Below are 18005 nucleotides of genomic sequence, written 5' to 3'. Positions count from 1 at the left end.
GCCGCCAACGAGATTGGAATTGAAGATACATAAATTGTGTGACTACCAATCCATGTATAGTTGATGATTTTGTAGATGAGCATATATGGTGGTGTGCATGAGCTTTGTAGGATGGCAAGTTCCTTTGGCACTTGTTGTTCTTGCCAGTTTAGATGCACCTGAAAAATGGTTCTCATCCTGCCGTATAGTATGTTAAACGTTACCACAGTCAAAAATAGCAACGACAAGGGGCGACTCCAAAGGCTGTGTAATTTGTCATTTTTCTTTTTTAGTGAAAGAAAATTGTTATTGCTGGTGGGAAGAATTAAGCACAAGTAGACAATGAAGCAAACAGGCAACCCAAAATTGAGTGAAAGCGGACAGCCTGGTGTCCTGCCCGCCCAGCTTCAGCCGCAGGGGACCCAACTTCAACCAGATCATCGCTACCACAACTTTGGTGACTGCGCATGGGATTCCACCAACCTCAAACCATGCACCTACATCAACTCCCTCGCCGTTGGGCTCCTCGTCAACCTAGCTGCACACAAAGTTTGACCCAACCCTGCAACCGTGGTTTTCCACTAAGGTCAATGAGGGAGGAAGATAGCCTGGTCAATTAGTTTCTCTTGGTAGCATGCTTGAGATTTGATATGAGAACGTCGCCCACCAAGTGGCGACGACCTGGTAGAACCTGAGTCTTCTTGTAACCGTTGGGTTGGATGTGGATGATACTATTTATATGGTTAGCTATACATGTTTATGGCATTTAAAAAGTTTATATTTATTCTTAGTGCGACTAAGCAGATCCAAATCCCACCCAAGTACACATTTTGCTTCTTGTTTTAAGGATCCGAATGCATGTCAGATTCAGATCGTATATCTGGCTATATCCATATTATTTGCGCCCACCACAGCCAGATCTGTCTGTACCCAGTGGAACCAAATAGGTCCAACCCGTTGACATGTGCTACATATCATTCTCAAGCTATGGAGAGTTCCGTTTGGACCCAATTTTGATAGCTCTCTACCTTCCACAAGGAGGATGTTGACAAAGTCACAAAGGTACGTTTGTCAACAGGTCGGACCGACCTCCACCCGGTTTGGATCTGGTACATAATGAAATTGGTTAAATGAGCTGATTGGTTCAGACCCATGGCATCAGAGCAGCATATGGACTTGAGCCTCGTTATAAAATAACAAACCAGACCGGGGTCCAACTCGCTTTCAATATCCATTATTTTTCAATATGAAAAAAACATAAAAAATTAAGATTTGATCGGATCTGGTTTATGCTATCTAAATCTGCTTAATCTGATGCGTATGCCACGTCTCGAGTTCGGATCCGGGTCCGGACATACGCTGGTCCGGCGCAGCCTTGGAGACGGTAGCACATTGAGGTCATTTTTGGTTAAGAAGGAGGGCACTTCACTACTTTTGAGAGCTGCAGCCTGCGGTCCAACAAAAACCCTAACCGAGAGAGCCCCTTCCTCATTTGTTGAAGAGCCTCTCGGTTTTTCGTTGTCCGCGCAGCCTCTCCTTCTTCTCGCCCCTCCCACCCGGAGGGCTTCTTCATACAGGTAATCCTCCTCTCCATTATGATCTTGTTATTGTCAACCTAACGCCTTCGATCTCGTGGTTTTATTTCTTATTTTCAATTCCTGGTTGATTGCTTTCGGTGGATCTTATTTGTTTCTCCATTAGTTTGGTTGGAAGCTCTAAATCTCTCGTTCTCGAAGTGTATTTGTTTGAAAATCCATGCTTTCTATGGACACACACACACACACATTTAAGGTTCTGTGCATGCGGTGTAAGGAATGAGACGGTTCTCTTCTAGTGTCTTCATCTCGGAAGGAAAAATATTCTTTTCCTTTTCTTTCCCCCAAATCCTAACCTCTTTGTTCACTGGTGTGAGCATATGTCGTGAAGCTTGATAGTTCCCGAGATATATATATATAGTTTGCTGCGTGGACCGTTTTGATCCTATCGTGTTCGTCATTACAAGATGAAATACGTAAAGTGATAGACTAAGTTTCAAGTGTTTAAAACATGATTGAATTTGTTGAATGAGCTATGAACCGCAGTAATTTTAGAAGAAAATGTAAAGTGATACACAGCTACTTGGATCAATGGGATCTTAAAATGCCTATCTTTTATCAAGAGATATATGAGAAGCATTTTCTATGGATTTTTTATGCACCCATCTAGTAAAAAGGCCCACACGCAATGCTGGTTAGGAGAGGACTGGAGACGATCCTAACATTCTGCCTTTTGCATGAAAAGTGGCTACTCTCAGGACTCAAAAGTGTGCTTCCATGATTGCGCTTTAATATTGCACCAAGCAGTGGCCCTCAGGGTGTACCCACCTATCATATAAATGGTACAGGCTGGGTACTGCATTGTAAAGAGAAACATTTCAACGTTTCTCGTGCATAAAAAACTACCCCGTTGTGTCCCATCATACGAGAGGATGAAGGATTCTTTCCTTGCAATAGGATCTTATAAAGTTTTAAGACAGGGACTTCGGTTGCCACCTCTGTTGGTTGTAATAAGGTTTCAGATTGACAGACCCATGGTTGTGCACAATCCCATGAATGTTGGGTGGAAAGAATTCCTCATCCCAGTCAAAAAATCACACGATAGAGGATTTTTCATGTGCATTCTATGCCATCTAAGCACACACGTAAGACATGATGTTATTGCTATTGAAGTTTCTGGGAGTTTTGGATTTTAACAAAGTTATGTCCTTGCCTCTGGAAGGGGCCAATTTGGTGCAAAAGTCGATCATGGAGAAAAGGTGTTTGATCATATGCAATGGGGCTCTTTTTTCCAGTTTTCTTGTTTTTTTTTTTTAACTAGAATGATCACATATTTTCCTTTTGGATAATAGCATTTAGATCTCTAGACGCTGATTGGCTTGTTTTCAGGTTTGTGAAGATGGTGAGAATCAGTGTCTTGAATGATGCTCTAAAGAGCATGTACAATGCTGAAAAGAGAGGAAAGAGACAGGTCCTGATTCGACCCTCATCAAAAGTTATCATCAAGTTTCTTTTGGTGATGCAGAAGCATGGTGAGCAATCATCTTTATTTTCATATTTACATCTATATGGATGCTAGAGTGTTGATCTCTATGTAATTCATTTTCATATTTACATTTTGGAGTAAGGATTGATGTTGGTGGTGGGTTGGGCTTTTTCTAGGTTACATTGGAGAATTTGAAGTTGTTGATGACCACAGAGCAAACAAGATTGTTGTTGAGTTGAATGGTAGACTGAACAAGTGTGGAGTGATCAGCCCTCGGTTTGATATTGGAGTGAAGGAAATCGAGTCATGGACTGCTCGTTTACTTCCTTCAAGACAGGTAACTCACGTCTATCCTTTAAGGCTCATGATGAATGCTGCAGCACAAGTTGATGTGAAGTTCTTTTTTATTTTCTTGCCATTTCTTATTTATAAGGGATGATTTTTTAGTGTATCTTCTTATAGTTGTTTGGGCTTCATAGTGGTACCAATTTTTAGTGACTCCTTCATCTTCTACCCTTGCAGTTTGGTTACATTGTTTTAACTACATCGGCGGGCATCATGGATCATGAGGAAGCGAGGAGAAAGAACGTTGGTGGAAAAGTTTTAGGCTTTTTCTACTAGGAACTTCTTAGACCCTTGTGTTTTTGTTCTGTCAGAGTTTAAAGTTGCCTTTTGGTTTTTTTAGGTGAGAGTTGTGATTGTTTTTGGATATTCAATTTTGGTATGCACTAGCATTTCTGCTCTGTTGATGCTTTTTATATTCTATGCTAAAGATGAATTTGCTTTGATGCTAGGCTACGTTATCAATGGTTGAAATTTGATCTGTGGCTATTTGTTGCTTTCTCTTTTATTTTGTGAGCTTTATGAGCAATTAATGACAGCCAGTCAGCCAAAGCTGGATATCTTCTAAAGTGCAAATGGAAGATTTCAAGGTCATTACAATAACTGTTATCTTGCATTCATTCAAAAATTAAAATAAAACTTGACGATGCAATGAACTTCAAAACTCTCTCTCACTCTACAATTCCCCATTTCCTGCATTCTTAATTCTATGCATTGTTTCTGTACCTGTTGTCGTTGGTGTGGTTATCAGGTTAGTAGCAACCATGTATCAAAGATAAAATGCCTTTAGAAAAGGATGTGCCAGTTATATGGGGTAACCTTTGATGATAATTCAATGTGGTTAGAATTATCCTTGGATAAGATAAGGTTGTTGTCAACGGTTAAAAGCTCTGTTGGGTGTTTCTCCACATGCTGCATAATGTTTTCGTGTGTAACTTTCAAGAGAGTTTCTTCGGTGAAGTGGGTTTGGTTGCGATCATGCATGATCTAGTAAAAAATGTTATTAGGGTAAGTGTAAATCCATGACCTCGATGTCCTGTGGAGACTTTCAGATCTTTAGACATCTCTCCTTTTTCAATTAAAGTAATCGAATATGATAATCCATAATATAACGAATCATTACTTGGGTAGCTATGCACTTGCCAAAGTGTGTAATTGTGCACATCTAACATAATTTATTCAGGGATATTGAAATTATCCCACTTTTTAGCTTCTACATGTAAATGTGGCATCTCATAATTTTAGGAGTGCTTGACCATAGTTGCCCGTGTCATGTCGGTGAAATTTCTTAGATATTTGTACTCTTTGAAATCGTTCAAGATTGAATACTTGTGAACAAAAAATATATCTGCATATTTGATGGCTAATGTTTTCTGCCACAATTTTTTGGGATTGGATGATTAATGTTTTGTGCAGGAGCAGGAGAATAGTTCAACTGTTACGTTTATTTTGAATGTTTATAGTTTTCGGTCATGAGACAATCGGAGTTTCTTTTCTGTGTGGGTTGAGAATTTGTTTGTTAGTAATAGTTTTTACTTGTATTATTGCTAGTCATGAATCTAATTTGTTTCGTGGAAGTTTTAATTCAAGAGTTTCGAACCAGGGCCTATTAAAACTTTTTGGTGTCTTGTTGGGTCTTCCTGCTGGAAACTAGGTTCAACTTCAAAAGATTCGCGACTCCCATGTGCCAGTGAAGGCTATTATCACTGTCAATAATGTCATGTACTATCACTGTCAACAATGAACACTTTTTTGAAAGGCAAGCTGGGGGGGTTAGTGTCTCCCTACCGGTTATATAACGATACCATTTAGATTTGAACTTGCAACGTCCCAACACAAGGTGACGTGCACTAGCTGCTCACCAGACAAGCTGAGCATCCCCCCTCCCCCCCAGTTGGTAAGAATGAACAGTCTTGCTACCATAGTGACAAACGTTAAAAACGGCAAAATCTTGTTTTTCTTTGAAAAATTTTCATAAATCTTGAATTTTTTTGGCAAAATCTTGGCAATAAAAAAATAAATTTAAAAATATAAAAAAATTTATAAGAAAATATTAATAAAAAATATTTTAAAATAAAAATACACATGGTTTATCCATGATAAATAGCTGTTTGAAACATAAATATGGCATTTAAATTGTAATATTGATGTTTTTTCATAAATCTCGTGATATTTTGAAATTCTCACAAGAAATTGTGTTTGAAACTTTCAGGTAATTTCTGGCGATATTTGTCACTGTGCTACCAAGGATAAATTTTATTCCTTGGGATTATTATTTTCATGGAATATGTTGATCTCATCCTTATTTTCTAAATATCTTTATAATCAAATACAACAATCAACGAAATCATCTACATGTTCTTATGCATTAACCTCAGAATCTCCTTTTGGTGTCTGGGTTGCATTTCCTAGCGATTTTGTGTTCAAGTTAATCTTGTGGAAGATGAACGCCACGTGAAACATTCTTGCTGTGATCTGCTTGACCGTAGAAATTTAAAAGCAAGAAGTGCAGGTTTGATTTATTCCGCAAACATCTCCGAAACTAAAGACTCCAACAATTCACTAGTTATGAAAGCTATTCGCTCTTGTTTATCTACATGTATGTGTATTGGGATGCAAACGGGTGGGATCTGGAACAGCTAAATACATGAGAGTCAGATCCGGATTGAATCCGTAACAGCAAAAAATTGCAAAACCTTCTTCCTTGATCCTACCCATTTGCATCACTAATGTGTACTCTTCATTTTTTTAGTATATGGAAAAGCCCTTCATTGGCTATCTGTTTTTCCACTATATTGATTCAGCATTTGTTTTCTGGCTATTACTCTAATGTTTATTAAGTCGCAAAAATTAATATTGCTGTTTGATGAGATTATTCAATCTGTATATTTTAATCGAAGTCCTTTGCTTGGAGAGCGATCATAATTCCAGTTCCTAGGTGCCTTTTTGTTGCAGAGCAGATTGGGATTGCTAAATGTAAATCCGCCATACATTAGGCCCTCCAAGTAAATTACCCTAAATAATGCCTTCATTTTAACTTGAACTGGCGAAATCAGCAGGGAGCAGGGTCCTCTATCAAGCTGAAGGCCCAGGATCGAATCCATCTAGTGCATGAGGGCTGCCATTGCTTTATCACGACTGGGTGGTCGTGCCCTCAACCCCAAGTTTTACCTTAAAGGAAGGCGGGCCATTAAGTGACTCATTTTTTTGTGAGGGTTGTCAAAAAAAACCTTTTTGAGACTTCGTGGGATTGGGGGTGACCATGTTCCCTCACAGGGGCATTTAAGCCGGATGCCCCTGCAGGAGGGACCCACTTTCATGCGAAAATGAGTCCATTTCCCACGCTCAGTTGAAACACGCACCCTATGTTAAAATGCTTGGGAGAGGTACTTGGAGGATCAGTTATGGTTAAGGTGAAAGGTAACAAATTGATTGGCTTTGGTTGCTATTCAGTTCAATCCAAGCAGATCATATGATATCATGGGCAGATATATTATACAGGATGAATCTGAGCACAGAAGGAAAACAAAAGAATGTGATATCATGAACTGATATTATGGTTTTTTAGCTCATAATACACTCATAGTGAACTTGAAAATCATGGCCAAACAGTACGAGTTAGGATGGAGTTATGGAAGTGATTATGAAATTGACTTAAAGTATTGACACAATAGGCTATGTCGAGCCTTGTAATTGTGAGGTAAATCAATCGACCCACTAGTCTTCGATAATAAATTGGATCATTCAATGGTTCACTTTCCTCTAAATTAAGTTTTCTTTATTGTTCCCTGAGAACTTTGCCTCCAAGTACCCATGATCTCCAATGATGTCCAATGTGTATTTATGTTGTGATAAGAAAATTTTTTTTACTGGATCTTGTGACTTCGATTTTCAAAAAATATTTGAGTACTCCTAGATCCTTGATGCAAAAAGCATTATTTAGAAGTAGCTTTAGTTGACTGATTGTTGAAATGTCATCTCCAGTAATAATGATATCGTCAACATATACGAGAACAAATATACATCCATGCTTTGTGAAGCAAGAAAACAATGAATAATCCACCCTAGACTGAGTAAAGTCAATCCCTTTAAGAAAGCTTAAAAATTTTGCAAACCAATTTCGAGATGACTGTTTGAGTTCATAGATAGATCTGTTGAGCCGACAAACTCATTGCTCTTCCTGTCGACGAAAACCAAGAGGTAGTGTCATATAGATTTCTTCGTCAAGATCACCGTATAAAAATACATTGTCAACATCAAATTGATGGAGGTCCCAATGTTTGACGACGACTATGGCCAATAGGCACCGAACAGTGACGAGCTTAGCTACGAGAGCAAATGTTTTGTGATAGTCAAGACCTTCAACCTGTGTATAACCTTTCGCAACAAGGCGTGCTTTGTAACATTCAATGGACTCATCTGATTTGTATTTCACTTTGTGGACCCATTTGCAATCGATGGGTCATTTACATGGTGAAAGGTGTGTAACCGCCCATGTATGGTTGTCTTTAAGTGCGCGAATTTCGGCCGCCATGACTTTCCTCTAATGATCACACCCTATGACTTGGACAAAGGTCTGGGGTTCAGGGTTTTTGATAAATGCAACTAGAAAGGCATGATGAGATAGAGAAAAATTATCATAAGTAATGTGAAAGCAGATACCTTGTACCTTTCTGGTGAGCACTCAAAGCGTCTGATTGGGGCAAGCAAAATGCAACGTAACATTTATAATTCTGAAGATGAGCAGATGAAGCTCTTGTCCTGGAGGAATGTCGTATAGGAATGGAGGATCCAAGAAGTGTCAAAGAAGGACTCGGAGTAGCTGGAGGGATAGACATAGGTGGTGATAGACTTGGACAATTTTGAAAAATTGGTATATTGTCATGATTATCAATTGTTTGGATTAAATGGGAGACATCTAATGAAAAATCAGAAGAGGAGATGGGTAAGACAACATCTTCAGAGTTAGATGGCGCACATGAAGCATATTAGAATGGAAAAATGTGTTCATAAAAAATCATGTCTCTGCTGGTGAAAATAGCATGTAACTCAAGATCATATAAACGGTAAGCAGCTTGGCCATATGGATATCTAAGAAAGATTTATTTTCTCGCTCTACTATCAAATTTATGGGAGTGATGAATATTGTGAGCATAACACAAACATCCAAAAACTTTGAGGTGTTGGTAATTAGAACTTTTATGGAATAAAATATCGTGTGGGGTTTTCCCATTAAGGGTTATGCTGGGAACACGATTTATGAGATATGTGGTAGTCATAATACATTCCCTCTAGAATTTTATAGGGACAATGCTTGAAAGCACAATGCCTAAGCTATAATATGAAGATCTTAGTGCTTACATTCCACCACTCTATTTTTTTTACAGGTATATATACAACTGTGTTGATGAAGTATACCCTGATTTCGAAAGGATGTCTCCATATCGGTTACAAAAAAATCAATCCATTATCACTTCTAACATTTTGTATTTGAGTTTTAAAATGGGGTTTGATCATGGAAAATAAGTCTTGGACAAGAGAAAGGTTTTGAATTTATAACGCATTAGGTATATCCAAGTAGAGCGAGAGTAATCATCTACGATGGTTAGAAAATAATATGCACCAGATATGGACAAAGTTTGATATCCTCTCCATAAATCAATATGGATGAGTTCAAAAGTTGGTGTTGAATTAATGGCCCCGTTCAGAAAAGGAAGACGTGAGTGTTAGGCCAAAGGATAAATTTTGCATATTTCATCAAATTTACAAAAATTCAATTTATTAAAATGAACAAGATACTGAAAACAGAAACCTGAAATATGCCCATGTCGATAATGCCAAAGATGAGCATGACTGAAATTAGAAAGAGTGACTCCACTCTGGACTTCAATCATATAAAGTTCATTTTGCATCTTACCCACTTTAATTGTCTGCTTTGAACAATGATCCTGAAAAGTATAAGATTCATAAGTGAAAAAGACATCACACTGTAAATCTTTGGTAAACTTGCTAACAGATATGAAATTGTACTTAAAACTAAGAATAAATAAGATATCAATGAGAGATATTTGTGGATTTATGTTTGCACTGCCAATGTGAGTAACTGGAGCAAATAGTCTGATGGGTAATCTTATTGGTGGACAAACAATGGATTATGAAAAATATAGTAAATCTAGGTTAGAAGCTATGTTGTCAGTAGCCCCAGTGTCTATTATCCAACAGGAAGAGTAAGAGAGAAAAACTAGAGTTTTACCTACTAAATTAGCTTGGGGTTCTAGTTTACCTTGTGATGTGAGGATTATGAGATGTTTATATTGTTCGGGTGTAATCTGTGGTAGGGCAACCTCCTCACTTGGCATGGTCGAATTTACCCTTGCACTTGTGTTGCTTGAATTTGGGTAACCATGAAGTTGGTAGCATTTAACCTTGATGTGACCCAACTTACCGAAATGGTCACACTTGGATCTTAGGCAATTTGGACGCGATCTTGGTTGAGAAAATCTTGAATTCACGCACTTATCATCCTTACACTCAATAGTGGCAGCCAATATGTTGTGTTCATTTGATGACAGAGGAAGAACTCATACCTCTCTCTGCCTCTCTTCCTGAATGATGAGGGCATATGCTTTCGAGACAAAAGGCATTGGTTCAATCAAGAAGATCTGACTTTGAATAGAGCTAACTATCATTGAGCCCCATAAAAAATTGCATAAGATAATCTCTTTGTTGCATGTCTTGGGTTGTTTTTATTGCTCCACAAGAGCAATTCAAATATGAGACATATGAAGCTAACTCACCCCACATTCCTTTAAGCTTTGTATAATAAACGGTGATGGACGAATGTTGTTGTTTGTGATTAATTATATCAAATTGGATTTGATAAATGTGGTGCATTTGATTAAGAGAATCGCTCGTAAAGCACATTCTAAACATCAAATGCAGTGTCAGAATATATAACACTTGAAGACAAATCCTTATGGATTGGGTTCAAGATTCATGAAAGAATCATGTCATTGCATCTTTGCCATTCTGCAAATGAGGTAGAGTGGATATCTGGTTTTGGAACCGTTCCATCAATGAAACCAAGCTTGTTTTTGGCACTTAGGGCCATGCACATAGCCCATTTCCATATGGAATAAATTTTTTTAGTTAAAACATGGAATACCAGTACCGTAGCTAGGTTGTCATAGTGATGTAAAAAATATGGGCTAACAATAGACTCCATTAATGAATTTCCTTCGGTGTTGGAGGATTTCGTGATTTCTACAATTATGGATATTGTGAAAAGTCAGTTTAGACGGCAAGAAGATGTGCACATATTAGAATGTGTTGACTATGGATCTGATATGGATAGAAGCAACAAACCAATTTGCCTGGACTGCCTAACTAGACTGACACAGTGGGCCGGTTTCAAGGGATGTGAGAAACCGGCCTATAATGAATTTGAGGTGGAACCTGACTTCAGAGCAACTGCGCACTCTGGAGGATCTCTATAAGCGGGGCACCCGAACACTTATGGCAGCACATATCCAAGTTGTATCACAGCGCAACTTTGCAGTTTCGGCAAGATAAAAAAATGTGTGCTACTAGTTTCAAAACCACAAGTCCCTATGAGCAGCAAAAGTCCTAAGAGGATATTCAACGCCCTCTACTATTTTGGATAATCTGAGCCAATGGAGGAGAAGAAGACAGAGCTAGGTCTCGATCTGCACAAGCACATACGCTAAAACAAAGTCTATAAAGATATCGATTGATCTGATACCAAATTAAAAATATGGTTATGCAGTTTAAAGAAAACATATGAGAAGAAAGGCTTACACAATTTGGAAAATAGAATTCTATTTTTCCTTGAATACATACTCAAACATATAAGACACACATATATATAAAAAATGTCTTATGTATCTCGATAAGGTTATTGTTATCCTAGTGCTTATCGTTATCCCAATCACACGATAGAAATTATCGTGATCTGCTGATCTGCTAGAATCTTGTTCTAACACTTCTCCCTTCTATTTTAGTCATACACATTTGTCAGTTTGTGGAATACATGAAGTTGTAAAATCGAGGACAATGGTCACACGGAGTCCTGATAATGAACTAAATTGATCGCTAATGGTTGCAGTCCTTACATTAAGAGCATAAACTGGCAAACCGATAAACAGTAAAAGGCCATGGAGCATGGACAAATTAGACACCAAGGAGGCCACATCTTGATGCTGCACAGAGGCTCTTGCGATATCTTAAGTCCACGCCAAGTCAGGGATTACTGTTGTCATTTGATAGTAAACTTCAACTCTCTGTCTACTATGATTTAGATCGGGCATCATGTTCAGAAACTCGAAGATCTACCTCAGGTTATTGCAACATGTTGGAAAAGAGTCCAATATCTTGGAAAACAAAGAAGCAAACAACAATATTAAGATCTTCAGTTGAAGCATAGTACAGATCGATGTCACTTGCAAGTTGTGAATTAACATGGTTAAAATGTTTATTGACAGACTTAGGAATCAAGCATCCCCCTGCCTATGTTGATGTTCTATGACAATCAGGCAACATTGCATATTGCAGCAAATCCGGTGTTCCACGAATGTACTAAACATATAGAGATCGACTGCCATGTTATAAGAGAAAAAATTTAAAACTGCTCAATCAAAATTCAATTTGTTTCGACAAACTTACAGTGTGCAGATATGTTTACCAATCCATTGGGACAAGATCAGTTTCTTCGACTCAAGAGCAAGTTAGGCATCATCAATCCGCATGCTTCAACTTGAAGGGGAGCTTGTTAGAACGAGATTCTATCTCATCAGAAGATCACGATAATTTCTATCATGACTGAGATAACGATAAGCATTGGGATAACAATAACCTTATCGTTATATCCAGCCAATTTAGTGGAGATACACAAGACGTTTTTGTATATATTTGTGTCCTGTATATTTGAGTATGTATTCAGGGAAAAATAGAATTCTATTTTCCAAACTGAGTAAGCCTTTCTTCTCAAACGTTTTCTTCAAATTGCATGACCATATTTTTAATAGGAAGTGCTAAAATACCTCTTCTGAAATACTGATAGTGATCTCTCTCTCTCTCTCTGTGGACTCGCTATTTTTTTATTTTGAAAATTGGTGTTCCACATTTAGTCCCGAAAAAATAGAAGAGAATGCGTTTACCGGACACACGCACACGTTTTCACAGCTAAAAGCAATAGGATTGGAAGTGTAAACCTTTTGTTTGCTAAGTTAGACATGTCAACCAACTGTACGCTATATGTAACATAAATTATGCTCAACATATTTACAGTACTACTTATACGAGTCAAGCTGAGCCCTGCCGAATACCTGTGGTTCACATTCCAATTGCTGCGCCTAATTTATGAGTCAATTGAACACTCAGCACGAGCCAAGCCACGAGCAGCTCGCCTCATTTCCAAACCCTATTTCTGGTAGTGGAGAGGGGAAAATTTTGTTCATTGAATTCATGGATGCAATCTACAAGTAGGGCTAACTGTTCAAATTTGGAATCAGTACATAACGTGCTATTATGTGAGTATAATACCATCCAACATTTGAAGTCTTGCTATACTTTTCTTTTTCCAATGAATATAGGGTCCATGAACTGATGATGCTTTTTCTGTGCACAAGGACCCATCACTCCCACTTATTATTCAATGTTATCTTGTACACGGAAGTTGGGTCGTCCAAGAGCAGATAATGCCTAATTATAGATATTGTCTTTGCCTGTTTGATACTCAGAAGAAAGCAGGCTTCCGATACCTGAGGCACCTCACACCATGTGCAAACCCAACTTGTGTTTTTTTCTCAATAATTCACCCTCTCCGTTTGAACCTTGACAAGATATTCTTCATGAACTTGACCATCACAGTTTCGTGGGTGACTCAAAAGAAAATGGCTAGCAATGAAGAAGTAGGAAAAATACAAGATGTTGGTCAGAGGTGGACATTCTTATGCCCACCCTGTTTTATCTTCGATTTGTCATTCATATAAGCCCTTCTTGGGATCTCATTGATGCAAGGTGTTTTGAACAAATCTGACCCTATAGTATGTTTTATTTAGTGTATTATTAGCATATGAATAGTTAGAAATTTTTTTTTTGGTCATTCAAAAATCAATGTGTGAAAAAGGTTCGATTCCTATCAAATGGACCGTGGGGGTTTGATCAATGAGATCCCAAATGAAGTATAACAAAACAGAGAAGACATGAGTGAAATTGTTTTGAGTTATAGCTATGGCTTTTTAAACCACGAAAAGAAAATCCGAAAAATATTTACAATTCGCTCGTGGTACTCCTAAAATTGAGTGGCCAAAAGGAGAAAAAAAAGAAAACAGTAAGATCTGAATTCTGGAAGTAGGGTCGGGCCTGAGTTTGGTTGAAAATTAGGAAAAAAGAGGTCCGCGTGCCACTCGAATCCTGTGGGCCCAAAGAAATGAGATAGTAGACAGTCAGATCTATTGGGGGGATACCATTGACAGGCCTGCAGGCGCGGGAAGTGTGAGATGGTTGCATTCCATTCCACATACACAGGCTGTCCTGTCTTGAACGTTTTTGCTCATGCTGACATCGTGGCCATCCGATTTGCATTTTAAAAAGTTCAAAAGTCAAGAAAACCACGTGGCATTCATCCAAAATAAATGTTTATCATCCGTGGAGTTTTATCTCAAACAAAGTGCGTCGGGAGATGGTGGATGAGGATAAGGCCCTGCTGTACTTAACTAATGTGTCTGCTTGCGGTACCATTTTTATGTTGGTGGAAAACTAAAAAAAGAGATGAGGGGATCAGCTGAGCCTTGTCTGATTGATTCCTAAAACAGAAGACAAAGAAAGAAACCCATCGCCAATGTCTTCGGCTTCTTCTCTCTAGACACACACACACACACGCACAGAGAGAGAGAGTTTGGGATGTCCCTCGCTCTAGACAGCAGCCGGATCGAGGAGTCCAGATGCAGATGCAGCCTTGCACCTCAGTCTATATGCCGGAACTCTCGGGATCCGAACGACAAGGCGTCGCCGTGACCCGACCGGAGGATCTCCGGAGCGGCGACAACCCAAACCCAAACCCAAAGGGCTCTAATACCGAAGACACGATCGCCGGTAGTGGCAGCAGCGGCGGCAGCAGCACCACCAGCTCATCCATCGGTCGGAACAGCGACTCGTGTGCCTCAGACGGTGAGGAGGTTCAGAGCTCGTACAGAGCCCCCCTTGACAGCATGGACTCTTTGGGGGATTCCCTGCCCATCAGGTAACTAAAACCCTCATCCCTCTATCCCCCAATTTCGCTTCTCATGAAGGGTTAGGGTTTTACCCTCTTCGGATTTGGGGCGATCGCAGCAGGGGCATATCCAAATTCTACGCCGGGAAATCGAAGTCGTTCACGAGCCTATCCAACGCATCGGCGGCCGCGCCCAAGGATCTGGCGAAGCCGGACAACCCATACAACCGGAAGAGGAAGAACCTCATCCTGAGGAGCAACGTTTGGGAGAGGAACCGCCATTCCGGCCACTCGTCAGCGGAATCCAGGGGCGGGATCGCGAAGAGGCCCGCTAATTCTTGCCGAAACTTGTTCGCCCTCGCCGCTATGAGTGGGTTGGAGACGGAGGACGCTGATGGCGATGAAGAGCAGCACCGATTGCCTCCCTTGCCTCCGAATGGGAGATTGTGGTCTCGTAGCAATCATGGTACCTATGGCAGCAATACGTCGTCACCAAAGAGTCCATTTCCGTCTAGATCGTTCTCTCTGTTTGATTTGCAGGGAGCGACCTTATCGGCTTGCCACACAGATAAACGTGAGAAGGCCGTGAGTTGACTCATGATGGAGGCGTTGGTGCCTCCTCCCTAACTCTTTGCGTTTTTTGTATCTATCTATAACGAATCCTCTCGTGTTTGTAAATTTTTGTGGTAATGTTAGGCTGCCCTTCTTTTTTTTCTTCCTCTTCAAACGTTGCCATGTTTTGTTTCTGAAATTTCAGTTTCTCCTTTTGCTGCCTCTTCCATGGCCGAAGGGGAAGGAGAGCTCATTTTTAAGCGACCATTTAAAGTTGGTAACCGTTGTGGTTGATTGAAGGTTTGGCCCAGCCATGTAAACTGATCTAGTAGGAACTATATAAAACTATAAAGCATCATCCATCCATTTGGTTTAGGTGTTCCTTTTGTTTGGAGGTGGTGGGGGAGAGCCGATTAACAAAACAAAAGTCTCTCTCTCTCTCTCTCTCTCTCTCTCTCTCTCGGTTTAGGTCTGTGCAGGGGATGTTTGATAACCTCTGCTTTGATTGTACTCCAAACCCAAGCACTTGTCCTACGGGACAGGTTTATGGCTCATAAATAATGTGAGTGATGCTTTGATCGTCTTTTTTACTTTAATTGATCGGTTCATGGACAACGGGTTGAACTTGAATCTACTTTGTGTAAACGATGCAACAATTTGGATGGCCAGTGCTAGGATGAAATTTTCAGTTTTTAAAACAAGAAAAAATCATCCGCAATTATGCTAATTGCAAAGAGAGAGAGAGAGAGAGAGAGGGTGGTGGAAGGAGGAAAAGGTAGCCTTTCTGAGTATTGTATTGTTGTCTTATTGTGAAGTCGTTGGTCTTTCAGCGAGTCACTTGATTAAACAAATCAGTTCTTTCTTTGAAGCTTTGCAATCTACTTTTCTTTTCTTTTTGACATTTACACGGAGAAATCACCCTCAAGATCAGAGACCTAGCCGCACCTGCCTGCCGAACTTATGATCACAGTCATGGCAGCATAAAACCATGTGGGTTTATCCCTTGCCTGTAGGGAGCCGGTACGCTTCAGCTTGAAGCAAAGGGTGACTTTCATGGGATTTGAACCTAGACCGCCTGCCTAGCGGCCTAGTCTCCACCCTCCACCTAATCCCTTTGGGGCTTAACCTATCTACTTGAGCGTGTATAATTGCGATGGAAATCCCCTCATACGACATTAATTTAACCCCAGAGAGATAGGCCCTTTGAAGTTGGCGTCTAAACCAGTGGCCTGTCAGTCACTATCTTACTAATACCATCATAATTTCTAATCAGAGACTGCATGCTTTACGGGTAGTTTCTTATAAGCTCGTTTCAATCAAACGGTTTACGCTACACCATATCCTATCACATTTAACCGTTGTATATCAACAAGTAGAACTTGTTTGTTTTTTTTGGGGAAAGGCAATTGTAAATTTGTTTTATAGCACAGCAAATACCACATTAGTTGTGTCTTAGCTGTTATGCTTTTTACTTAGTGCACGTCTGGAAGCGAGAAAGACGAACGAAAAGTGAATCGATGTGTTTTTCTGACCTTTCCAAACGAGCAAAAATGTTCTGCTGAGAAACATTTTGAAAAAAAAAGACAACTTTTGATAGGAAAACTTTCTGGCCCCTCCTCTTTAGCCTCACTGTCACCGCCTTTTGCTCTTCCTCTCCTCTTTATGTTCTGTTCTTTGTGGCGTAACGCACAGCTTGGCAATTTTTGATGGTGGTAGTGCTGATGCTGTAGTTGAACATCAAGGCGGCAATGCTGGTGGTGAGGGTAGAGACGAGCAGGAAGGTGAGCAACAAATGATGTGGTTGACTCGGTTAGCGACGAGTTCTCAGCACGTACTCTTTTTTTGCCTGAATATTCCGATGGATTCTTTTGATAATTGAAACTGCATTCAATTTTTCAGATTTCTATAGAATTTGCTTGTTTTATTGGATTTCTTCATGGTTCTTTTCTTTCTCCAGAATTGTATGCTCCATCAATTTAAGAGACCCAACTCTGAAAATATTGCGGTTTTCTTAGTTTCAGTATGATAGGTTTATCCCGAATAGGGTAGCCATGGACCTTGGCATTGCTCAGTCTTTGATGATGCTTTCTGGGAAAGAGAAACCAACAGACACTATGTCTCCACGTCAAGAAGCGTATCTAAAGCTCCTAGCAAAGGTGTGGGTGAAGAACCGGACTCGAATCCTTGCTTTCAGGAGCAAACCTCCTAAACCTCTGGACAAGGTTCTGCATGAGGTCTTTTCTAATAGCTCATGTCCACCATAGTGTACTAGGCCCATTAAGCCTCGTAGATGCATCCCTCAGGTACGTGTCCTTGAAACAGCATTTCTCATTGACATAATTCAATCCACTGAATTGCAGATTTTTTTTTTTTTTTGTAATAATGGTGTTCCTTTTTTTAATTAGTTTCCCTCTTTAATATATCACTTTTTAACCTCCAACAGAGAAAGTTAGATACGTTCTTACATGTTAGATTAATCTAACCCATGTAGAATGTTTTTTTTTTTTTGGATAAACAAGCAATATAGAATGTTAATGCATCCTTCATACCGATGGTTTGTGTTTGGTTTGGATGGCTGCATTAAATAAAATAACAGCCAACCAAAGATCCTTATATACTTGAGGGATCATCAAACATTTAACTTACTCTGTGATGTTTCTGTTTTCCATCCTCTGATTCCGACACATCATTTGATGATGATCTATCGGTTTTTTCAGAAGTTCAACTCATATTAGGTAGCTGCCCATATTCTTGGCCGCTGAAAACTAAATGCCATTTGTTTTAGTTATCTTCAAATAAGAATTTTGGGAGATCCTTCATGTGGTTTTATGATCTGATTAGTGTTGATAATTTATTGGAGTTTTTCCATATACAAACA

The 18005-nt window shown here is 39.5% G+C and overlaps 2 protein-coding genes across 3 annotated transcripts; both read left to right on the top strand.

Annotated features, from left to right (window-relative positions):
- Positions 1–1420: 1420 nt before the first annotated feature.
- Positions 1421–3785, top strand: LOC149812554 (small ribosomal subunit protein uS8z/uS8w). Its single transcript, XM_089993445.1, has 4 exons — positions 1421–1556; positions 2904–3046; positions 3177–3337; positions 3523–3785. Exons 2-4 carry the CDS (start codon positions 2914–2916, stop codon positions 3619–3621), a joined length of 393 nt encoding a protein of 130 aa, XP_089849571.1. The 5' UTR covers positions 1421–1556; positions 2904–2913; the 3' UTR covers positions 3622–3785.
- A 10323-nt stretch (positions 3786–14108) lies between these two features.
- Positions 14109–15490, top strand: LOC149812553 (protein OXIDATIVE STRESS 3 LIKE 1-like). 2 transcript variants are annotated; one of them, XM_089993290.1, is made up of 2 exons: positions 14109–14605; positions 14698–15490. In XM_089993290.1, the coding sequence occupies exons 1-2, from the start codon at positions 14307–14309 to the stop codon at positions 15167–15169; spliced, it is 771 nt and encodes a 256-aa protein (XP_089849416.1). In that variant the 5' UTR covers positions 14109–14306; the 3' UTR covers positions 15170–15490. The 2 variants fall into 2 exon arrangements, with proteins under 2 accessions (XP_089849416.1, XP_089849415.1); XM_089993289.1 differs by having other exon boundaries at positions 14695–15490.
- The last annotated feature ends 2515 nt before the right edge of the window (positions 15491–18005 follow it).

Source organism: Nuphar pumila, chromosome 17 (assembly GCF_984573655.1).
Source record: "Nuphar pumila chromosome 17, dmNupPumi1.hap1.1, whole genome shotgun sequence".
NCBI lineage: Eukaryota > Viridiplantae > Streptophyta > Magnoliopsida > Nymphaeales > Nymphaeaceae > Nuphar > Nuphar pumila.
The sequence above is the reverse complement of the archived record's forward strand: the minus strand, read 5'-3'. Positions and strand labels throughout refer to the sequence as shown.